General features: G+C 45.9%; 1 protein-coding gene across 1 annotated transcript; it reads left to right on the top strand.

Annotated features, from left to right (window-relative positions):
* Positions 1 to 19: 19 nt before the first annotated feature.
* Positions 20 to 23,340, top strand: TADA2A (transcriptional adaptor 2A). The gene is made up of 15 exons (XM_029964648.1): positions 20 to 699; positions 1,994 to 2,100; positions 3,165 to 3,224; positions 3,825 to 3,916; positions 5,199 to 5,356; positions 6,316 to 6,404; positions 7,451 to 7,523; positions 13,671 to 13,734; positions 15,192 to 15,235; positions 15,753 to 15,863; positions 17,204 to 17,275; positions 17,882 to 18,014; positions 18,833 to 18,876; positions 21,136 to 21,209; positions 23,043 to 23,340. The coding sequence occupies exons 1-15, from the start codon at positions 675 to 677 to the stop codon at positions 23,226 to 23,228; spliced, it is 1,332 nt and encodes a 443-aa protein (XP_029820508.1). The 5' UTR covers positions 20 to 674; the 3' UTR covers positions 23,229 to 23,340.
* Positions 23,341 to 24,943: the final 1,603 nt, after the last annotated feature.

Raw genomic sequence — 24,943 nt, 5'->3', positions numbered from 1 at the left:
GATTGAGGAGCAGGGTTTGTGGAAGTGGGATATGACGGGGGAGAAAAGTCTGGAAAGAAACAGAATTTCACTAAGGAGAAGCCCAAGCCAGTTGCTGTGAGACATGTCAGAGATCCCACATGGAGAGCAGCACATTCCCTGGTGATGGAATGAATGTAGGACCTCCCTGTGCAGGAGCTGGTGGATCAGGCTGTCCAAGGAAGCTGCCACTGTCAGCACTGAAATGGTGTTGGCAGGAGCAGGGCAGTGTTTGCACTGCTGTGCCCGTGCCATCCCTGACCTGCTCCTTCTCTTCCCAGTGCTTCTGGGAGGTGCAAAACACTTCCTTGCACTCCATCTGCTCATAGCCATGCTCAGCACATCCATTCCCACAGGAACCCTCAGTTTGGGACTGTATCCCGGTCACTCCACATCTCCTTACGCCCCATCCCGTCTCCCCGTGTTTGATTCCTTCTCACACCCAGAGAACAGACCCTCAGCCCTGGGAATGGTGTCTGGAGGCTGTGACAGCCCTTTTGCTTTCTGTTCAGGACCTTCTGGGAGGATCACACCTGGAGGGGGCTGCGGAAGAGAATTCCCTTTGGACACCCTGGTTGGCACAAGGCTCCCACTCCCTGGGTGTTTGGGCAGGACAGGTTTTACTCCGAGGAGCAGGACCAGCACCCAGGGCAGCAATGGAGCGCCTGGCCTCCTTCAGCAGTAAGTGCCAGCAGATAATTAACCTCCCACAGAAAAGCAGGCACAAGGATTTCTCAGAGCTGTGGGATTTTGTGGTCACCATCCCTGGAAGTGTTCAAAAAACATGTGTGGATGTGGCACCTGGGGACGTGGTTTAGTGGTGAGGACGGCAGTGCTGGGTTAGTGGTTGGACTCAACTCAGAGGGCTTTACCAACCTAAACAATCCTGTGATTCCATGACATTTGGAAAGGGTTTGCCATTGTTTTAAGAAATCAGCAGCCGTGGGGGAGGGAGACAGAAACCAGCAGGATTTGGTCCACAGAATCACTTCTTTGTCCAAATTCTCAAGAGCACGAGGACTCAAATGATTCAGTGGGAATTTGGGTCTTTTTTCTGCCTACTTCTTATAGTTGAGCTGGTTCAAACCCATTTTCTTGGAAAAGAATCATAGAATCGTGGAATCCTGGAATGGTTTGGGTTGGATGGGACCTTAAAGACCATCCAGTCCCACCCCCTGCCATGGGCAGGGACACCTTCCACTAGCCCAGGTTGCTCCAAGCCCCATCCAACCTGGCCTTGGACACTTGCAGGGATCCAGGGGCAGCCACAGCTTCTCTGGGCAACCTGTGCCAGGGCCTCCCCACCCTCACAGGGGAGAATTCCTTCACAATATCAAATCTAACCCTGCTCTCTGTACATTTGAAGCCATTAAAACCTGACAGTCTGTTTATTTTGACCACTTTGCCATGAACAAAATATGAAAAACTCACAGGGCAGTTTCATTCCTTGTTGAGAACCTGAGCAGAGCCTGAGGTTTGGATGGGTTGCAACAATCCTGTTGATGCCTTTGCAGCCTCAGCAATGTGCTCTGTGGGTCCAGCTCGAGGCACGTGGATGGGGAGTGCAGCTGCTGTGCAGAATTCTCTGCAAATAAGGTCTGGGCTCTGGTCTTTGATGCAGAAGATGAGCACAGGATCAAACCAGGCAGCTGGTGCAGCCTTGCTGAGCTGTACCAGGAGGCTGCTGCAGAGGAGATTTTCCTTTGGGCCCGTTGCACAAGTTTGGGTTTAGCCCTCAGTGTTTCAGGTCTAGCAGAGATGCAGTGCCAACATCTCTGCTGCAGCTCGTGCTGAACAAGGAATATTTAACATGTTTGCAGAAGCTGCAGTAGGGAAGAGATGACACACTGAAAATCCATAGAATTCACTGAGCTGGGAGGGGCACACAACTGCTGGGGCTGGGCACAAGTGAATTTAGGTGGTGCCAAACCAGTGCCTGGCCTGTGTTACGTGAGGTTTTCCTTTGGTTTCCCAGATGACCCCTTTGACAAGCCCCCGTGCCGAGGCTGCTCCTCGTACCTCTCGGAGCCCTACGTGAAGTGTGCTGAGTGTGGGCCCCCTCCCTTCCTCCTGTGCCTGCAGGTGAGTGCCAGCAGCAGAGAAGAGGCACTAAATTCCTCTGAGAAAGCCATCAAAGGCCTGGCTGGTGCCAGGCTGTCCATAAGCACATCAGTAACCAGTCTCTCCAAACCTGTACCAACACACTTATTTGCTCAGGGAGAGGGAAATGGCAAAGGGGATGTGGAGGATGAGGAACTGAGGCAGGAGCAGGTGAAGGAGGTCTTTGTGCAGCAGCCAAAGACATGCAGTCAGCCTGGCTGGAACCCAGCCTGCTGCTGCACGTCTGGAGGAGGATCATTTCTGTCATTTTTTTATGGCATGGAAAAGAAAATCCATCCAGGAACACCCTTCCCCTGTCCACACACATTTTTTCCCCCTCCCAAACGGAAAAGGAAAACCTGCAATATTAACATTAATTGTCTGTGACCAGATGCAGTTCTTTCAAAGTAGTATGTGTGATCTGATAACCACAGAAAGTACTGCTGGTTTAGTTATTAAATGAATAAGTCTGTGTTAATATTATTAAAAATGGGCAGTAATTTTTAAAAAAAGAGCTGAGTCTTGTGCTCAGGTATGTACAAAATACACAAAACCCTATTTTGTATACTGGGTGTATTTTTGCTCATTTATCTGTACTTAAAAAAAAACAGATATTTAGCTGTTAAAAATAGCTGCAAACCATGCTGGTGCTTTTAATCAGAGAACCAAGATTAAAGGGAAACTGTGTTTTCAATACTTACTAAATGCTCTGTGTTTTTTTCCTGAAACAATCAACTTTAAAATATAACACTAATTTTTTTTTCAGCTGCCTGACTTTGCCATAAATACTTATCAAAAATTTTGGGATTCACAGGAGTTATGTCTGAGGGCAAAAGACAGGCAAGATACAAAGATTAACACAATTTTAACCCAGATCTTTCTGCCATTTGATGGGATTTCTAACATTACATCAGAAAAATTGAATATATCAGGTGGGAAGTTTTGGATACCCAGTGGTCAGAGAATAAAAGGGAGAAAGGGACCAGTGAAAATGTTTTCAGGGCAGAAGTAAGAACCCAACATAATGGTGATCTTTTGTTCTGCAGTGTTTCACCCGAGGATTTGAATACAAGAAACATCAAAGTGATCACACCTATGAGATAATGGTAAATATTCCTTTTGGATAACACCTATTCAGTCCTGAGCTTTCACAACTTCCCAGGAGTGAGACACTTGCTTATTAATATTACACTGAAAGATTAAGTGATGCAATTCTTTGATTCAAAGGTTTAGAACAATTAAAAAAAAAATCTTCCATGATTGCAAATTAAAATCCACCTGGAACATAATGGGGTGGTGGAGTCATTTAAAGCTGCATTTTTTATTGTGCCTGGATAGCACAATGCACCTCCCTAGACTTCCAGTTCTTTAGCCATGTAAATCAACCTCTGTTTCTCTACCCTTGTTTTTTCTTCCCCCAAATTAATAGTTTTTAAAGTCTTCAGTAATTTTTGCTGTGTTTCATAACACAGCATCATTGAATTACAGCTGGGAGGTGCAACATGTGCCAGGGTTTGCTGTGGTTGATGTCCCAGCGCCCTAAATAATTCAACAGTTGTTCCATCAGGTTTCATGGGACACAGTGAAAGTTTAAAACTACCAGAATTAACTGCTGTGCTGCCCTGTGGTTTAGAACTTCTTTGCTCTTCCTGAGGTGGGTTAGAACGGAGGGTCACAGCAGTTTGATCTGCCTTTCTCTTCTCCAGACATCTGATTTCCCTGTCTTGGATCCCAACTGGACAGCTCAGGAGGAAATGTCTCTCCTCGAAGCTGTGATGGACTGTGGATTTGGGAACTGGTGAGAATTCAGTGGTTCAGCCAATTTCAGTGAATAATGGGCAGTTTTTCCTTTCATTTCCCTGGATCTCACTGTTGAACACACCAGTGCACATTGAAAGTTCAGTGGTTTATTGGGGTGAGACACTAATTTAGCAGCTAAAGTGGAAGACCTGTTCCAGATCCTGTTTTCATGAGTTGTTTGTCTTCTCCTTCATGAAAAAATAGCTGTATTAAAAGCACAGAACCCCAGCATTCACTGAACCAGAACTGAGAGTTCCTAGGTACATGTTGCTGCCAGAATTAAGACTGAGAACTGGTTGCAATGTGCTGTCGAGTACACTTTGGTCTGCTTAGCAATACAAATAATCTTCATTTTTTCCTCAAACATTTGGCCTTTTTCAGCCTTTACCAAATAAAGGAAAAACTGACTTTTCATCCTGGAATCTCTTGCATCCAGTTTTGAGTTTAACAGACAGTAAAATGATTGCTGCTGGTAGATTAATTTTTTTTAAAGTCCTCAACTTACACAGCCACTTTATCAAGACCGAATACTTCACATTTCTAGTCAACCTCTTTTCCAGGAAAATTTTGTGAAGATTCCTAGGAGGTGTTTTGTATGACCATTTTGGTGTTTAAAAAAAATAGAATCATAGAGAGATGGAATGGTTTGGGTTTGGAAGGGACCTTAAAGACCATCCAGTCCCACCCCCTGCCATGGGCAGGGACACCTCCCACTAGCCCAGGTTGCTCCAAGCCCCGTCCAACCTGGCCTTGGACACTTGCAGGGATGGGGCAGCCACAGCTTCTCTGGGCAGCCTGTGCCAGGGCCTCCCCACCCTCCCAGGGTAGGATTTCTTCCTAAAAAAATCTGTTTAACATGAAAGGGGAAACCAATATCCACTTAAAAGCACAGGAGGAACTTAGGAAGTAGAATGCAGTTCCAGACTTAGAATTTGCCCTTACCTGGAGTTAGAGAAATGTGTGAAAAGCCCTCAAATAACAATAGTAACTTTCCAAACTTGTCAAGGATTTGGTCCATCCCATCAGCCATGGAGTTTCTCATGCAAAGAGAGAGTGGTTTGCATTGTTTGTGGCCACCCAAAACGTGCTCCCTTTTACACTGTATCAAATCTGAGTATTGGCTCAGTGTTGGTACTGAAAACGTGAATTCAACAGGGCAGTTCTCTACACACAACACGATCACTCTCTTGCCCAAAAACATCTTTTCCCACTAGGGGAATTAAAAGAAACTGGACATTTCCATGTCCTTCACGTGAAGCCTCCCCCTCTCCCCACTGCAGGCAGGACGTAGCCAACCAGATGTGCACCAAATCCAAGGAGGAGTGTGAGAAGCACTACATGAAACACTTCATCAACAACCCCCTGTTTGCATCCACCCTGCTGAACCTGAAGCAGGCAGAGGAGGTGCAGCAGCAGGAAACAGCCATTCCCTTCCACCGTGAGTATCCCTGCCTTTGAACATTCCCTCTGATGGTGGGTATGTTATTGTGTATACACCGTGTCCCAGGCCTAACTGCTGATGTGATTCCTCACAAAACCACCCCTTTCAACTCTGCTGATTTCACACCTCTGTCTTTAAAACTGCCTGTTAAAAAGTCTGAGCTAAACCTCAAAGCAATTTAACGAATTCTCAGCTTTCCTTGCATTTCACATCTTTAGTGTTCCCCCAGTCTGGCAGCTGCTCCTCTCTGAAGCTCCCCAGCAGCTCTGGGTGAGATGGTTGCTGGGTGTCTGGAGGTTTAAATTTCCCAGTAAAGTGGTTAGAGCTAAACAGTAGGAACTGGGCAATTTTGGTTCTGTCCCTGGCTGTTATTGATTTTTTTATGTGACCTAGGCCAAGACAAACTCTCTGTGCCTCAGCTTGTTTTATCTGTAGCATGGGACATATAATGCTCAGCTCCTGCACAAGTGTATTGTGAGCCTCAGACTATTATTGTCTGTAAAACACTGAGCTCCTCAGCTGGGAAGTGCTGTAAACATTGGGAGTTCTTCTGGCTTTAATTGCAGCTCTGTCAATGGCCCCCAGAAGAAGGCAAATTTAACACTCCTGTTGCTATTAACTGAAAGAACCTGCACGCTGAGCCCCAGGGATCTGCAGAGGTTTATGGGGGGATGCTCAGCTCTAAAATGCAAAGTTTACATTTTATTACCTATTTATTACCTTGAATTTGTGTTTGACTTTTGGGAGTACTACAAAGATGTCAGATTACTGCATTTTTCTCTGGATGGACTCAGTCTTTTTCCGACTATAACTCTAAACAAAAGCCCCATCAGGGTATTTTTCTTCAACTAATTATTCCCACTTTTCCTGCAAAATAAACACTTATTTACAGATCTTTAAAAAAAAAAAAAGACCCCAAGCCCTACACCACAACTACAAACCTTTGTTTTTTCCAGCTGCTGATGATCCCCCACGGCCAACTTTTGATTCCTTGCTCTCCAGGGACATGGCTGGGTACATGCCAGCCAGAGCTGACTTTGTTGAGGTAAGGCTGACTCTTCTCCCATTATTTTAAATTTGCTGCTGAGTGCAAGCTCAGCACACACACACCTGTTTGCCCCCTGCCTGTGGGTCTTTACTCTTCATTTTAAAACATCAGGAGAGAGGACAGGACTGAGTGATGCTCTGAGTCTTGTGGTTTAGTTTAAGGTTATCCCATGAGGAGGTTTTAAGGTTATCCTGGACTCTGATCCTTATGGGTCCCTTCCAGCTTGAGATATCCTGCAATTCTGTGATTAAACCTGAGGATTAATGAAGGATTTGATGACAGAGGTGGCGCTGGTGGCCTGCAAAGCTGGGAGCAGTCAGTGAGGCTGTAGGACATGCTGCTGCCACCAGATGTCCAGCCAGGAATGCCCTTGCTTCAGCAGAGTGGATGCTGAGAATTAGTTGCTCGGCCAAAGGGATCAGCTCCAGCACTGTCATCTGCCTTAGGGAAGCACACAAGACCCTGCTCCAGACATGCCTTGTAAAACCTGCCCTCTTTTCAGTGCTTTTAGCTGTGGGCCCAAGGCCCCAGTTCCTGCTCCTGTCCATGAAGGAATGATTTCAGCCATACAGGAGCTTGGTTTTGTACACCTGAGCAGAATCAGCACCAAAGTGATTGGTGAAACACAGACCATCCCAGGAGCCCCACCCTGCAAAATGCTCTCAGGCACAGGGTGGGATTGCTGGGATTGTCCTGTGGAGGGTGAGGAGTTGGACTTGATGATCCCTGTGGGGCCCTTCCAGCTCAGGATATTCTGGGCTTGTATGATTCTGCTTTCCATCCCAGTGGGTGGGTTTCCATCACATGGGGGTCATGGTTAATTCTTACCCTGTCCCAACCCCCTGCTCCAGTTCCATCCAAGGGGGTGCTGTCACACATTGCCCAGGGAAAGCTCCCCTGGGATGTTTGTTGCTCAGGGATGGAACCTTGAACCGCTGTGTTTGAGGAAATATCTCTTGTTTTCAGTCCTTCTGCTTGTACTGAAACTTGAGACCAATATTTTAGTGCTGGTGGGTGACAATGTATTAATCACCTCTGAACAGGAGTTTGACAACTATGCCGAATGGGATTTGAGAGATATTGATTTTGTAGAAGATGATTCAGACATTTTGCATGGTAAGTCCCATATTTTTGTACCCTGTCTGAAAACAACGTTTCAGAGTGTCTACACAGCTTTTCATTGAGTCTCTTTCACTACACACTTTAAAAGTGTGTACAAACATTTTTACTGTGTGGGGTTTTTAATGTTTTTTTTTTAATCTATGTTTTTATAATGTGTTTTTTAAAATCTCACTGAGATTTAAACACCGGCGTTTCTGCGGTCCTCACTTTCAAATCTCTTTTAAAAGCTCTTAACCAGCTGATGTACAAATGGTATTTAGGTACAGAATAATGCACCTCACTCACTGCTGAAATACAGCCAGTTGTAAAGTACAATAGTTAGTATAATGGTTCAGTAAATATCTAAATATCTGTGATCTCAGGGTAGGTATTAATGCAGGCAGCAAGGAGGTGTGTAGTTTAAGACCATGTGAAACACATTTAGGCTGTTGTACTCTTGAAGCTGTGTGATTTTTCATGTGTTAAGCATGCCCTGAGTTAGAGCAGCATTAGCTGTGTGTGACAACTCCCTTTTTATTCTGAAGATGATGGTGTGAGTCCAGTTACTGCTCTGAGTTTCTGTGAACGTAGCTGCCTCAATAATAGGAAATAACAGGAGTTATTAGAGTGACATTTTAATCCACAGGGAAGAAAAGATCCCACTTTTCCCCACGTTTATAAGTACATGCACTGTTTAAAAGTCCTGTGTTTATGCCTCAGAATTCTCCCATCTGTGTCAGGCAGTTCTAAGCTAAAGCCTTTGCATCCCTTGGAGACAGACAAATCCTGTTACGTACAGACAGTCTTGCCAAAGTTAAAAAAATCAGTTGGAAATGCAGCAGTGTATGCAGGAGCTTTAAAGAATGCAAACTCCCTTGGCTCAGGGAAGGTTATGAGAATCGTATGTCAGTCCCTGCTCCCTTTTAACATTTATTGAAAGGGGGACTGGCCTGGGGCCATGTCAGGCATTCATCATGCCAGCTCTCTACTGTTTCTTTTTATTGCTATTGAAAGATACATTTTCTTGCTTCCGTGTCCTATTCTAGGTCCTGGTAAACTGAAAAAGCAGAATTATCTTTTAGTTCTGTTCATTAATGGGTAGATTAATGTTCACTAAAGCAGGTTTTCCAGCACTGCCTTCCATTCCCCCACCCCTCCTTCCTCCCATGCACAGTTCAGCCATTTAAGGCCTCTCTTGCTGTTCTCCTGGTTAAGTTGTCACTGAGTGCAAGAGTCAGGTTCCTCATCCCTTCAGCAGATCCCAGAGCTGCACAGGGACAAACCCTGGGGTCTGTCCCGCTCAGTGTCCCCACAGTGCACAGGGAGGAGAATGTCAGAGCAGTCAGTACAGGCAGATCCTTTTCCTGGCATATCTTCCACATAAATTGTAGGGTCCTGGAATGGTTTGGGTTGGAAGGGACCTTAAAGCTCACCTCATCCCACCCCCTGCCATGGACAGGGACACTTTCCACTATCCCAGGTTGCTCCAAGCCCCGTCCAACCTGGCCTTGGACACTTTCAGGGATGGGGCAGCCACAGCTTCTCTGGGCAACCTGTGCCAGGGCCTCCCCACCCTCCCAGGGAAGGATTTCTTCCATATATTGAACCTAAATTTCCCCTTTTTCAGTTTGAACCCATTCCCCCTTGTCTTATCACTGCAGTCCCTCTCCAGCTCCCCTGTAGCCCCTTCAGATCCTGGAAGGGGCTCTGAGGTCTCCACACAACCCTCTCTTCTCCAGGCTGAACAGCCCCAGCTCTCCCAGCCTGTCCCCACAGGGGAGGTGCTCCAGCCCTCCCCTCAGCAACTTTTTGGCCCCCTCTGCATTTCCTGCAGGGATAAGTTCAGAGACTCCTTGAGCCCCAGGCTGTGTTCAGACCCTTTTGACCACGGGTTTGTCCTCCTGGAGCTCAGCTAAGTACTGCTAGAACTGTGTCTGCCTGTGCTCCTGCCCCCCTCCATCCTGCAGCAGGGACTTCCACAATCAAATTAGGAGTTGGGAATTTAATTATGTGTTGTGTGAAAAAATACTTCCCTCTATCTGTCCAATCTTTTGCCTGATAATTTCATTGGGTGTTCTCCAGCCCATCCTTCAGTTGTCTTCAGTGTTCAGCAAGGGAGGTCAGGCATTTGCTCTGGGAAAACTGTTTGGCAGAGGGTGTGGAGTGTGACCAACTACATTTTGGATCTCTCTGCTCTCAGGAACTCTGGCATCTGCCTTCCCACAGCTGTCCCAGGTCTGCCCACGTGAGAGAGAAAGCCTCTGAAAAATGGAGTCCCAGGGTCTAGCCAGCTGTTTTTCTTTCACATGAGGCATCTCGGGGAGAAAAAGAATCCTTTTTGCAAAAAATCTGGAATGAGAACTTTCCCTTCTCCAGAGTTAATACCAAAAAAAAAAGGAAGGAGCCACATCCTCCCCTGTCCTGCAGTTTTAAAGATCTCAGCTGCTGACTTCGCTTGAGAATATTTTGCAACCTAATTGTGGGATTTCACAGAGCAGAAAATGGCTCAACATGTGGCTCTGAAGGCAGGGATGGCTTAAGAAGCCTTTGTACTCTGTAGCAGACAGGCAGAGATGGTTGAGAGGCAACCTGGATGTAAAGGTAAAGATGTAAAACAGGGGTTTAACACATTTTACAGCCCAGGGAAACCCACATGGGGCCTCACAGCAGAGATTAAGGATCAGGCTGTGAGAAAATCCTCTGTTTGTTTTCCTGCCATGCATTAAACTTCACTGGGTTCAAGATTAATTTTTGAAAACTACTTTTATATTCTGTTTTCTGAAAGTTCCTCAAGCTAGACCCTGAGAACACACCAGTGTAGTTCCTTTGGTCTCTCTTTCCTTTGGTTCACAAGTCAGATCAGTTCTGCAGTGTTGAGGCTGCACATCACACAGGAATATTTGATGCTTCCATTGGAGTGGAATTCCCCCTCGTTCTCTTTCTCCCACATTGCTTTTCTTAACATTCTTTAAAAATTATTTTTTTAAAAGTTCTAGATCTGAGCTGCTTGATCTCTGTTTTCTGATGTATTATATCTTTTACATGAGATACATACATAATTTTATATATATATCATATATTTTCTCTGTTATATTTCCCCGTGTCACACTAAGCAAGTTCTTGGTATTCCCACAAGAAAATGCAATTTAATACAAGGTGAAAAGACTCCCAGGCAGCTTTTATGAGGAACACAGAATCCGTACCTGCTGCCTCACCAGCTCCTCCCACCTCACAGGAGGTCACAGGCATCCTTTGGTCACTTATTGATATTGGTGAGATGGCAGAAACTGTATGAAACCTCTCATATTTCAATTAAATTCTGGAATTGTTCTCTTTTATTCAGTGCTGGCACTACAGTAAGGGAATGCAAATATATATTGCAGTTACACAAAAACATAATGGACAGATCAAAAGCACCAACCAGTTACAACCCTAATTCAGCCCACAGTGCTTGAATATTTCATGAACTACAAGTTTTCATCAGGCTGAATTAGAACGTGGGTAATTTATCTTTTTCCCAGCTTTTCCCCCCCCCCTTCTCATGTAAATGATTTTCACTTCTAACACTGCAAAGTAATTGCTGAAACCACAAGTTTAGAAGTGAGTGGAAATAGGCTGCAAGTGGCAGGGAAGTCTGATTTGAAGCTGCAAGGCCCTCAGTGTCCTCCTAGACAGAACATGATGTTTATTCCTTTGTGGAGGCTCCTGACACGCTCCAAAGGCAGATAACTGTTTGCCATGGGTCCTGCTTTCCTCCAGGGAGGGTGAATTTGGACTGTAGCCATTAAAATTTGTCCCAAGCCTGGCACACACTGGTCACACAGCCTGTTTACTGGGATTAGTTTGCATTCTTCCCATTATTTGGGCCTCCCATGCCAAGCAGGTTCCCTCGCAGGAAACAAAGGTCTCACTCATTAGCGCTCAGCAAAGTTTTTTGCAGACCAAACGAGGCCCAAGAGGAATGAAAAGCAAAGAAAAAACTGTTTTGGACACACTTCTGGAGAAACCAAAATATTTTGGTTTTTGTTTTTTTTTTGGAGTGGAGAAAGGAGCCTTGAATTTCTGCCTATCACCGGGTCCTTCAGAGCTGCACCAAGAGCCTTATCAGTGCCCAGAATGGACACTGGGAACGCCATGTCAGCTTGGATTATCTCACATTACCAGGACAAACAGCTGCCTCCCTGCTAGGATCCATGGGGAAAAGCACAGGCAAATCATTCTCATTCCTGCAGCATCTCCTCTCTCATTTCCATGCAGTGTGTAACAGTGTAGTAGTCGGAGTTATTCATGCATTCCAGATTTGGTAATCGCCTGGTCCTGTGTGAATATGTCTATTAAAAACAAAAGCCCCTCCAAAAGGCCATGTGGCAGCAAATACTAATTTTTCTGTGGGCAGGAGCTCCATTTTTTCCCTTCATTTGCTCCTTCCCCTCCCCAGCTGATCATCATTTCTTTAGAATATTGTGCACTCAGGTGAAAGCACCAAAACGATGGTTAGAGGTGCATAATTACTTGTGATATTTATAGAGGTTCTCCAGTGCAGTTTCTGCATGTACTTATTAAGCTCTGCCCACACAAACCCCACGAAATAACAAGCTGGCTGAGCTTGCAGAGGGTCTAAAAACTACGAAAATATTTTCTATAAGTTGGCACCAATTCCAGCCCTTCCTAATGGATTTCATTCATGTTTAACTTGCTGTGTTCCCAATTTCTTGTCCCCACATTTGAGCAGGAAGGAGAATTTGCTCTCTCTGCTCGTTCTTAAATTGGGAAACTCAAATACCTCGTTATGAAAATACACAATGATGCTTGGAAATGCAAGAAATTTGCAAAAATAAGTAGGAGTATTGCACCACCCCTCCCATCTCATATGGAACCTTTTGCTTTGAGATTAGCATCAAATAATTTGTGTAAACTGAAGATTTTTTTTGCTTGGGATCAGCAAGTGTGGCTCCTGAGTGAGTCCCCTCAGCCTTTGAGCTTCAGCTGTCCCTGTTTGTATGAAATTTGATTTCCCAGGGGGATGCACGGATGAATTTCCCAGGGGCTGGGGGCTCCCTGGTGTTTGCACATAAATACATACTTAACACAGACACATAACCACACTTCTTAATTGCATTATTAATTATTTATCCGAGAGGGCAATCAATAAACAGCCACTATCAGTTTTGCTCTTTTTGTGTAACTACAGAGAGAAATGGATTCTGAGTTCTGCCCCCCTTGGGCCACCCCTGTTCCCACAGCACTGGGATGAAAAGGGACGTGCTCTTCCCCTTTTTCCAAGGGCTGGTTGTTGTCTCACAGCCTCTAAACCACTGTCAGGGCTTAAAGTCTCTTCCTTCCAAGAGCGTTTGGAAATGATTAATGTAAAGGAAAGAAAAGCCACCACGAAATCAGCCAAAATGACCCAGAATTTGTGTGTTATTTAACAGAACGAGGTGGGGGGGGAGGTGATAGGTGTCTCTTTATCTTGTCTTTCAAGAATTTCCCAAAAAAAAAGAAGTTTATTAACCGGATGGTTACAGGAAAAAGGAGCTGCAGGATCTGTGAGTGGATCAGCCAGCCTGCAGACAGGTTTGATTTTGGAAAGGACATGATTTCTAATGAGCATGGCTTTTTCCTGGGCTTCTTCACATTGTCCTGAACTGTTCTTTGTTCTCCTGGCAGACAGATAAGTTTGGAAGTTAACAAGCTGGAATCTTCTGGATGTTTTTAAGAACCGTAGCAAAGGCCACTTTGAATCTTCACAGTTCAGATCTGGGTCTATTATTGGAGTTCCTTTGCCTGAAGATGATACCTCAGATCCTTAAATCTGATAAATTTGCTTTTCAGAGGAAATACTTAACAATTGCATGTGTGAAGGAACAAATAAGTGCTGATAGTGAAACAGCCCAAGAGGGGAAAGAGTTCTCAGGATCTACCCAGGTTCATGTTTACATTGTATTTACAGTGATGAATTTGGAAGGAGTAAGCAAAAAGAAGCTTACACAGGTAGCACATCCTGCAGGTTAGTGTCTGGTGAGCTGATGCCCCTGTAAAATTGCCACAGGACTTTTAAAACAGCAAAGCAGTGACCATTTCAGCCTACCCTGAACATAAGGGCTTGAAAATCAGCCTCACACAGTGATCACTTATGAATTCTTTAATCTTTTTATTTTGCAGCCCTGAAGATTGCAGTTGTGGATATCTATCATTCCAGGTTAAAGGAAAGGCAGAGAAGGAAAAAGTGAGTTTCCAAGTGTGTTCCTTTGCTTCATTAATACATCCTGGTCCCCATTGTTCCAACACACCTTATGAGGTCACATTTGCAGAGTGGAAACTGAAACGTAATTTGGAAAACCCATCACAGATCCAGGGCTGGAACCAGACAGAGAAAGGCAAATCTCTGTTCTTTCCCTCCCTGTGCAATGCTGATGGATTGCACATCATTAATTTCCTACTTCAGGGGGGAAAAAAAAGGCTGCCAGGCTGTGACTAATTGCTGGACCCCCACTTTCTCCACAGAAATATTTGCATCATTATTTTTAATTCCTAGTGGTCCCTAAGTTAGTGTTCCACACTGAAGATAACTCAACTGCTGACGTGAGGCTGAATAATTTATTCAGTTCATTGGACAGCGTTCTAGAATGACTCAGTCTATTAATTGAATTAAATTTTATTATAACTTTCACATACTTTGTTCAATATTTAAAATCATATCTTGCTAGATTACTCCCTGCTGGAAGAATTAGTGATTTGGAGTAAGGCTGCTCCAGTCCTTCTCCTCACAGAACAGCACAGTTCTGCTGAGTGACAGGGAAGAGTGGGTATGGATTGACCTGCTTCTCTGTAATTCAGAAATAAAAACTATTTAGGTGGTGTAATTTCCACCGTGATCAATCATGTCATACTAAAGGAAAGTGCCACAGGGCTCAGTTACATCACTCAGTGTCAGGTTTTGTGAAGTTTCTAAAGCAGGGTGGGACAAAAATCCGAAAAATGACAGAAAAGTGCTGATGTCACCCTCAGAAAGGTGCCTCTGCACAGGACAGGAAGATTTTGTCCATGCTAAAGGAAATGTAATGGATTTTATAGAGCAAGTCCCAACCTGACCCTGACAGCCCAACTACTGAAACTGGGGACAGATGTATTTCTCATGGCCCTGCCTTTCCCTCTGCTCCTTTCCCTGATCCTGTCAGGAGCACTTTGAACTCAGAGTTACCCCAATCATTTGGCTCTTTTTAAAAATCCAAGCTGTCATGGAAAAGTTCCTTCCTCCCACTGCCAGTGGTGGGATTTACAGTCCAGCTCTCCCCTTGCTCTAGCAGAGGGACATTTGTCTCTCTCTGAAGCTGGAAATCATGTTCGTGAGACACTCTTTACCTCTGATTTTGGAAGGATAAGTTATAAGGTGTTGTGGATGTGAAATCTGTGCCTAAAGAAGCCATTCCCAGCCCTTAAAGAGATTGCAGTTCCCTTTGTGCTCAGGGCTAATGCACACCACTATCCAAAATGTGCCCTGATTAAAGCCACACTGCCTCATGTTTCCATTCCAGCCAGCTCAAGGGGTATGGAAATCTCATTCATGTTTAATTTTAGACCCCTCTGATGGTCTAAATCAAAGTTTCTTCTGAAGCCTTTGTGTTTGTGAGGCAATGCAGGAGTTAATGGCTCTTATTAATACCATTTTGCTCTCATTTACAGAATTATAAGAGATCATGGCCTGATCAACCTCAGAAAATTTCAGAGTGAGTATCAGTCCAAAGTGGCAAAACTTCACACATTCAGCATTTCCAGGTCACCAGTGTGGTTTATTCATGCTGGACTGTATTCAGATGGTCCAAATTCCAGCATATTTCCTGCCCCAACTGTTTCCAGCTGCCTGGCTCTAACTACTCCCAGCTCAGTGTTTTAGTTATTGCCTCAAAATTGCTCTTCAGAAGCATTTCAGGCTCTGCTGAGTAGGGAGAAGGGGGAGGAAGGTGAAATCCAGGCCCTTTGAATGCATCTCACTATTGTAAGAAATGACCAGACAGCATTTAAATATCATTGTTTGTGCTTTTAGGATTTTAAGGGCTGTGTGACTTCACTGCTTTTTACTCAGCAGTTTGTGGTCGTGACACAAAACCGCCCAAGAACGCGGAGCTTCGGGCGGTTCAGAGGCTGGGAGTCACTTCACGTTCCACAGGCGTGTTTTCTCTCCACAGCAGGAGTGATGTCCCTTTTTTGTCCCTTTCTGGTGTCCCTCTTTCCCCCTCCCTGTAGTTCTGGAGAGGCGGTACCCGAAGGAGGTTCAGGACCTTTACGAGACCATGCGACGCTTCGCTCGCATCCTGGGCCCGGTGGAGCACGACAAGTTCATCGAGAGCCACGCACGTGAGTGTGGGGAGGGCTCCTCAGCAGGCACACCCAGGGCTGGGCAGCACCTCATCCCCTAAATATATCCCGCTCCTGGAGGGCAGCTGGTTGTTTTTCTCCTCCTCCCCCCTCTGACTACCTCAGAAAAACAGATACGTTTGTGGTTTGATTACATTAAATGAGCAGCAAGTGGGGGTTTTTTTCCCACTAAACTGTGTCCCAGTTCTTTGTTTGAGTTCTTGGTTGACTGAACATTCTGGTCATGTGTTAGAGGTGATATTTTTTTTTTATCAAAAGACCACTGTTTATTTACTGGGACTCTGTATCACGGGAAGAACAAAATCCCTATATTTTGTCCGTATGGAGGGATTGGGAGCTGGCAGCAAATTGTGAATTCTTTGAAAGATACAGGTTAAACTATTCTGTGTCACATAATTACATAGTGCAGTGGTCATTATGTCCCTTACCTTAGGGAAGAGGCATTGTTCCATCCCTGAATCATCTCATGGCCTGCATTTAGGCAAATTCCAGAAGGAGTCACCACATCCTGCTTCATTCCGTGACTTAAACTGGGAAAATTGTTGCTCATTAGGAGGAACAAAGCATTTACAAAGTTGTGACTGTGTTTTCAGGACACCCTGTGTGAAATACCAAAAGCATGAACCTGCAAAATCACGAGTCCCATATGGGAGTGCTGCTCCTGCAACCTGGTTTTGTTGTTGTGGTGACAACAAATCCTCAGGTGAACCTGACAGCCAGGTACAGGCACTACACAGATCTCCTGAGCAGCAGGAGGAAACAAATTCACAAGGAAACTTGCTCCCTGTAAAACTGAGCAGGAAGGCAGCTGATAAAATATCTCTGAGCAAAAGAAATATCTCTGAGCAAAAGAAACTTTTACTGATTTAATCCAACTGACTGCAAAAAAACTGTTGTCTGAAAGGAAAAATTTTGGAGGGTCCAGTTATGAAAATCATAGTTCTAAGAGAATATTAGATACATAAGGAGCCTGGCTAGAGGAGTGTTTCAAACTTACTGAAATGTCTTCCAGAAATCCCACATTATTATTGTCTGCCTTGTCCAGGGTATGGCAAAGTGACTGTCAATGCAATGAAGAGAAAATAACTTCTCTGAGCACACACAAATGTTAGAAACCAACTTAAATCTGTGACCAGGGAGAGCTGGGACACAGAGGGTTTGAGATCCTGTGGAGGGAGGTTAACCCTGGCTGTGGTTTGTGTGCTCATAGCTGACCTGGTCAGCTTAGGCAGGTAAGAAACAGCCACCTCCCCAGTCCACCCCACTGACCCACTTCTGTTCTTTGGGTTCCCCTCCTGCTTCCTCGTGGGGTCAAACAGTGGAGTTTGAGCTGCGAAGGGAAATAAAGAGACTCCAGGAATACAGAGCAGCAGGAATCACCAATTTCTGCAGTAAGTACCTGATGCATTATTCAGCCCATTCCCATCCATCACGGAGGGGGAGGATGATTTTACAACATTCAGGATGTGTTGAATAAAAAGACACTTTTTTATGAAAGGCATTTGCCTGGCTCTGTGACTGAACAAGGCTTCAGGAATGATGCACAGCCCAGCTGGGCTGTTTTAAAGCTGGTTTGAGCCATCAGCTGGGAGATCCCACTGTCAGGCACAGCTCTGCTCTAGTCACCACTCTGCAAAAGATGCAGAGAAAAATATCTGTGCCATGGCACAGTGGTCTCAGGGCTCTTTCTCTGGGCACTTTCACTGCCTGTCAGCACATGTGATATCTGGAGAGAAGCCTAAGACCTCCACTTAAATGAAATGGCCTGGAATTGGACCATGGAAGCCTTTTTTTGTTTGTTTTTGGCCTGAAATTAATGAGGGAAGGGGTGCAGGTTGGAATCTAATCCCTTCTGGTGCCAAGCAGTTGTCATGAGGGAGAACAGCAGAGCCTGGGCCAGAGCTACAGGGCTTCCCACTTCTTCCCTAAAGCAGGAAGCAGCAGTGTGAGCCCTGTGCCCGAGGCAGGTGCTGAGGAGGGGGGTGTGTTTGCCACAGGTGCCAGGACCTACGACCACCTGAAGAAGAGCCGGGACGAGGAGCGGCTGAAGCGCACGATGCTCTCGGAGGTGCTGCAGTACATCCAGGACAGCAGCGCCTGCCAGCAGTGGCTCAGCCGCCAGGCAGACATGTGAGCACTGCCACGGGGTCCCCAAGAACCTGCCCCATCCCTGGGAGTGTCCCAGGCCAGGCTGGACAGGGCTTGGAGCAACCTGGTCTGGTGGAAGGTGTCCCTGCCCGGGGCAGGGGGTGGGACGGGATGAGCTTCAAGGCCCCTTCCAACCCAAACTATCCTGGGGTTCTATGTTTTAGTTAACATCAAACACATTTTCCTGTGTGATAATAACAAATTAATTCCCAATTTACTGCAGCAGGAACAAGCTGCAAAATTCAGGAGTGGGTCGTTAGTTGAGTGCAGGCGAGGAAGGGACTAAGGGCTCAAAACCCTCAGTTTTCTCTGGTTTATATTTCAGGAACTGAACTGCTGTTCATAAAGTCATGGAGGGAGATGAGGTCTTTATGGATATTAATGAGGGCACAGATGACACTTGGAATATTTCAAATGATTTTAGATGTAGCAGCATTATTAATGTGTCGTCACCCTGCATGAGCACTTTGATTTAAGGAGCAAGCTGCAACGTTAAAGGAAGTGCATCCTGTGTGCAGGAGATGGTTTGGAATTTCCCCAGTCAGTCTCCACTGAATTTGTTATTGTGTCCTCCTCCACATTTATTTTTTGGTGGTTTTTTTTAACAAGTTTCAGACATGGTCTTCAGTGTAGGAGCACTAAATATTTAGAAATCCTGTTGATTTCAGATCAGGACTTGGGCTATGCAAGTTGAATGGTATCATTATTAGAAGTTGGGGAAGAAGTACTTTCAAGGCCAATATATGCAGCCATTCTTAAAAAAAACATGAAGGCAATTTGAAATTTTCCTTTCTTTCCAGTGATTCCGGCCTGACTCCCACGGTACCAGTTCCTTCAACTACAGGTAGGTGTTAGATGATGTCTGATAAAAACCCATAATATCTTTCTGACAGCCTTTTTCTGACTCTCAAGTGCTAAAGTGTCAGTCTCAAGCCTCATGGTTAAGCACTGCTCAAGTCAACGTTACATCAATCTGCAGCTCATTCCACTTGCATATCCTGTAGGACTTTTCTCTGAATTTCTGGATTTTTCTGACTACAGGTCAAAACCCATCCTAAAGCTACATTAGCAAGGCAGGAAGCAAAAGAAACTTCACATTCTTTAAGCACAAATTCTGGGTTTTTTCCCACTATGAAGACCCCAACTTCTTTCAGTGCCCAGTAAGGACAGATTGAGGGACCAGTCAAGGTCCTCATGAACATCCAAGCTCCCACCCCATTTGTTGAGGTCTCAGGGTGATATGCAGTGAATGAGACTGGGATAAAGTTTCACCATAAGGTTGTTAAATGTTGCCAGGGTAAACTGGCTTTAGCTCTGTCCCTGTGTCCAGTTTTTATGTGGATGCTGTGAAACCACTTGAATCAAACTTCTCAGAGGTGGACACTGAGTCTGTGTGTTCTTCCTCATTTCTGCCAGGAGCCTTGGAAATTCGGGTCAGGATACCGAGCAATGAGTCAGTGTGCTGTGCACCGTGTTTTAAACATATTTGGTGATGGCTAAAATCTGGTATTTTAGACAGAAAATAGCTTGTGTATCTCAGGGCATCAGAGTCCATGAAGTGAGGACAGTCTCTGCCAGCTGAAGGTCTGGAACGAGGAATGAACTTCCTTTTTTGTCAAGTACCCAGTGTCCCATGAAGGGGAAGAGCCCGGGAGCACATGGGCTGTGCTGCCTGTGGAGCTCTGATGGCACACAGTGTTTACAAGCAGCATCACATGTTGAACAGAACCCAAACAAAATACCATATAGCTGCTAATTAAGCAAACATCCTGCCTAGGGAACGGCGGGATGCTGCGGAAGAGCTGCCACGTGGCTCTAATTAAAGGCTGCATCACACTGAATATACAAGAGGGCAAATTAATGCCTCACTTCTAGATTTGGTGCTCTTAACTTTGCAGCCTTAATGTGTTGTCTTCGATGTAGTTTGTATGTGTGTGTGTGGTATTTTCTGGGTTTATAAAAGAGTAAAACCAAATTCTGCTGCGTCTCATCACAGCACACTCGTTCCAGGCCTTGGGAAGAGGGAGCAGTGCTGGGAAGTAACTTCCTCTACACCTCCCACAGACTCACACTCCAGCTTCTCTAGTCCTTCAGTTCCCCTGATCACTCCCCACACGCAGCCAGATCCCGTCTGTTCCTGCAGATGCCCAGGAGACAGAGAGACTCCCCAGTGCCAGAGGCAGGCCCTGGACAGGGCAGGGTCTGGAGCAGCCACCAGCACAGGGAAAACAGAGCTGCCCATTTCCCAGGGTCTCATCACTTTGCCAGATTTGGGAAAGTCATCCTGGGATAGAGACCTCTCTGTAACAGTGCTAAATATGCAACCCACAGCACAGGGGCAAGAGACTTTTAAAAATGTGAATAAATAACCCAAATTTTGTCCTGAGCTCTGTAAGTTAAGAAAAAATGCTATTATGCAAAAGAAGTCAAACCTGCAAGTAGACAGCCCTTGTGGAAGCTTAAGCTGTGCCAGTTACAGCCCAGCAAAATTATAAACAATAGTGAAAGTGAGAAACAGCAGATGACCTTGTGATAAATATTTCTTCCAGGACTGTTTATCGTAACAGACAAAAATAAACCTCCAAACTGCGTTTGCTTTACAGTATCTGCATTGTATTTAAAGGCATTTAAAGAAAACTCTGCCTCACGAAGTTGTCAGCAATGCCAGAGAAATTGGCTGTGTAATCACACCAATAAATAATCTCAGCATCCTTACAAGGCCCTGGTTTCAGGGCTGAGGTCGGTCCCGCACACCCTGGCACACCCTCCCTGAGCTGGTGGAGTTGGGTTAGTCAGGAGGCTCAGCCCAGCTGAGCCACGCTCGGGGCCAGTCTGACAAAAGCTGCTGTCTTGCAGTTCCTCCCAAAATCCAACAGCACAAGAGTCTCATGCAGCATTCACAGAGCTGAACTATGTCCATTGCGACATCAAACCTTTTATCAATCAGCACAGCTTTATGCTAAGCCCTAAATAACCCTGTCTGTAAACACTTGGATCACTCTGGGTTAACGTCAGGCATTGAATTCCCTCCATAACACACCTCAGGAACAGCCAGGACCGAACTGCTCCCAGTTGTTGAGTGTTTCCTCTCTCACCCCTGCAGGCAGACGGAGCGCCCCACCTCTGAACCTCACAGGGCTGCCAGGGACAGAGAAACTCAACGAGAAGGAGAAGGAGGTGAGGAAAGATGGAAAGATCACCTCTACAAAACTGTACCTTCCCAGCCCAGGGCTGCTCACACCGTGTCTGGGGGGCTGTGAATGTCACCTCAGCCACAGGCCCAGATTGCTCTTCCTGCTCACAAAAATCATTCAGGTTTTCCAGTTGGCTTCTTAATTTCCTGTACCACACATCCAGCAGAGCTGCAGCAAACTGGCTGATTTAGCAAAGAAAGGTGCAGAGCACCAGGGTGTTTTTAGATGCTGTTATAACATCCAGTGTGACACCCTCCCTTCCTGCATCTTGAGGCTGAGCAGAAGGGTCATTTTTTTCTTAATGAACACTGGTTATCAAACTGGCAGAGGATTTCCTCGAGGGCTTCACTGGACAGGTCACTGAACCTGAATATTGTGGGATCATAGAACATCCTGAGCTGGAAGGGACCCACAAGCATTATCGAGTCCAACTCCTGGCCCTGCACAGGACACCCCAAAAATAGCAAATCTTCTTTTATAGATACCTCAGAGCCAAACCTCAACCAGCTGCAGTGGGGTTTCACTAATGTGAACCATGGAGGTGATAACAGTGTTCTTCTCGTGGTTTTTCCATATTTCTGCTTTACAGTGCATCTGTCAGGGTTTTTATATGCACATGTGGAAGGGCATGGGATCGGGCTGTCTGTTATTATCTCAGCCTTGTACTGCAGCTCACAGCCCCTTATAGGGCCCCTGCATTCACCTGAAGCACAGGTGAGATCACCAGAGCTGACAGAAATGGGGCTGCAGCCCCCAGGACAGGTGAACATGCAGCAAGGGGCCTGCTGTGCATTTATGACTCAGTTTTTCAGCCCAGTGTAGCCCTGTCCTCTAATTCAGTGGAAAACCATTGAAATAAAAGATTATTATTTTTTAATAGAAGTCCTAATCTGTCCTTAGATTGCCCAGGGCTGATTGCAGTGCCCATGAGGCACAGCTGTATTCCAGCCTCTCCCTCCATGTGCGTGTGCCCTTGGCTGGAGCTGGCAGCACTGGGAGAATCAGCTCCCAGCTCCACATGGAACGGGCATTTCTGGCTCTGTTTGGCACAGAAACAATGGTGACAGGACATTAGTGGGGGGGGGGGAGTCTGATTGCCTCGTCAGCTGAGACAGAAAGTCTGAGGTCCCGGGAATTCTGCAATTTCCTATCAGGGAGGGACGAGCATGAAGCATTTCCTCACTAAGGAGAGGAGACAGGCAGGATCCCCGGTGGGAGCCACGCCGTGCTCCTGGAAGGCAGCTGGTGCTTGGGAACTGAACAGGAGCTGTGCAGCCATACAGCTCAGGGGCTGTGGAAAGCAGTTCCTTACCAAACTTCCACCCATGGAATGCCCTCCCTGCACAGCTTCCATCCCAGGCTTCCGGAGGGGCCGGCGGAGCTGCTTGTGTGGAAGGTATTAAAGCCCGACTCTGCAGGGGATTAGCAGCCAGATGCCCTCCCTGGCTCCCGGCCAGCGGGCCCAATTGCTGCTTGCAAGTCTGGCATCTGCTTCCCGGGGTTTGGAAGGAGCAACGCCCACACAGAACACACTCAGAGCTGTGCTCCTGCCAGCCCAGGGCTTGCTTTCATCCTCCTCCTTTATTTTTCAGTCAGGAATGTTTTTTGAATGCAGCAGCCAGCAAGCTCCTCCTCTCCCTACCTGTGGATCCAAGCAGCTCCTCCTGCCATTCCCGTGTGCCTCCCCCGTGCAAAAAACACCACGTTGGGAGTGTTTGCAGAAAAATATTCCCCGTGTTCCTCCCCCAGCAGGGATCTGGGAATGGAGGAGCATGACAAGTGTTGGTGTTTATTAACTTCACCTTTTGTCTTGCAGCTCTGTCAGATGGTGAGGTTGGTCCCTGGAGCCTATTTGGAATATAAAGCTGCTTTAGTGAACGAGTGCAACAAACAGGGGGGCCTGAGACTGGCGCAGGCTCGAGCCCTCATCAAGATCGATGTGAACAAAACCAGGAAAATCTATGACTTCCTGATCAGAGAAGGATACATCACAAAGGCCTGAGGACAGGCAGCTTTGGCTGGAGCAGGCAGATGTGGAGAAGCTTTGAAGTCACTTTGACAGCGCTGAAAGATTTTACCAGTGTTGAATGAAGGACATTTCCTTTTGTTTGAAACCTTTTGGGGCTTTTTTTTTTTTTTTTTTTTTTTTTTGGTAAAAACAAGTAGGGAGCTTTGTTAAATTGTATGAATGCTGACATTTCTTTGTCTGGGTTCCTTTTGACTCTGCTGTTGTCAGAATTCCTCTGCCTCGGAGCGCTGGAAAGGATCACATGCCATATAAGCTAATCTTAAACGTGGATGGGCATTGATTCCTCACACCTCTGTGACTGCAGAGCATCACAGTACCTTTATGCTGACAGTGGCACAGAATAAGGCCAGAATAAGTCCCACTTCGTGCAGTACAGGTATAGAAACGCAGTCCCCTCCCTCCCTGTGCTCCTTCCTAAATCGGTGGCAGCTTTCAAAGGTGACAGCACGTGCCCCAGCTATAAAAATAGAGCTTGCAGAGGTCCGGCCTTTTTAACTTAATTGTGATAAAGGATGGGAAAGGACATCGCAGGGAGTCTCCTCAACAGTTGTTACTTTTATGTGGTATTAGCACATATCCCAGCAGGAGGGCACTGCACAACCCAATGAGCTTCAGCTCCTCGCCTCTTATTTGGGATTGTCAAATTATATATAATCCCCCGGTTTCAGTCTTCGGCTTGTTGGGAAGGCTGGAAATTACAGCCACTGCAGCCTTTGGGAACAGGAATAAAAAGACACTCAGAACTCAACGTTCTCCCACAGAAATTAAGGAGTGAAGAGCACAAAGCTCCTGTTGTGGGGTTTTACTCCCTCAGCCTTGTCAGCAGCTTGCCCACTGACCAACAAGCAGTGAGGAGGAGCAACAAGTTACTGAACACACAACCCCCCTGTCACATCAGCTGATCCCTGTACAGCTTCAGTACAGAACATTTGGATTTGGCAATAATTGGATGATGAAGATGGTTCTTTGCAGATGCAGCTCGGCGTGGCTTATTGCACAGTAAATTGTTCGTCAGACTGCTTCCTGCTAAGGTGTAATGCTGGAATAATGTCCCATAGAAAACCTGACAAACTAAAGCAAGAGGCATGTTGGCTCTCGAGTTTGGGATCTCGTGGAAAAGATGAAGTGAGCCACAACTACACCGATACCTGTTTAAGCTGTTTGGGTTTGGGTGGTTTTTTTCCCCGAGAGTAATTATCCTGAGGTGCCACTGAATGTGAAGTATTTTGGTTTGTAATAAAATCAGAATGACTTGAAACAATCTTACATCCACGTCCCTGGACTCCGAGTGAGACTGTAAAGGTCACGCAGCTGCCTGGATCTGTATCCATCAGCTTCTCACCAGGAGAGGGGAGATAAACGCACAACAGCAGCTGTGGGGATGGGACGGCTGCACTTCCTAGAAAATAATGCTATTTAAAGAAAAGCAGCAGTAATAAACTACATGTTGAAGATTAAAGTCTGTAGAAATTGAGACTCTATAACTGGGAATGCTGAGGGAATGACGGTGAGCTGTAATGCCTTGGGAATGTGTTTCCCACTTTTAGTGCCGTGAGTTGCACCAAAAAGCCGTAGAGGAGCCAAAAACTCCAGGACCTGCTGGGACCATCCCAGGATCAGCCACATCCTCACCCACTCAGTGACATCCCTGTGCCCCAAAGGGACCCGAACAGGCCTGTGAGTGTGAC

Source organism: Manacus vitellinus, unplaced genomic scaffold (genome assembly GCF_001715985.3).
Source record: "Manacus vitellinus isolate BGI_N305 unplaced genomic scaffold, ASM171598v3 scaffold_76_pilon, whole genome shotgun sequence".
Lineage (NCBI taxonomy): Eukaryota > Metazoa > Chordata > Aves > Passeriformes > Pipridae > Manacus > Manacus vitellinus.
The sequence above is the reverse complement of the archived record's forward strand: the minus strand, read 5'-3'. Positions and strand labels throughout refer to the sequence as shown.

Bases quoted from the DNA above. Each gene is read 5' to 3' on its own strand.
- TADA2A (XM_029964648.1), top strand. From the start codon at position 675: ATGGAGCGCCTGGCCTCCTTCAGCA. The intron at 7,524-13,670 runs GTAAGTCCCATA...TTTATTTTGCAG, and splicing joins TGATTCAGACATTTTGCATG to CCCTGAAGATTGCAGTTGTG. The intron at 15,236-15,752 runs GTGAGTATCAGT...CCCTCCCTGTAG, and splicing joins CAACCTCAGAAAATTTCAGA to TTCTGGAGAGGCGGTACCCG.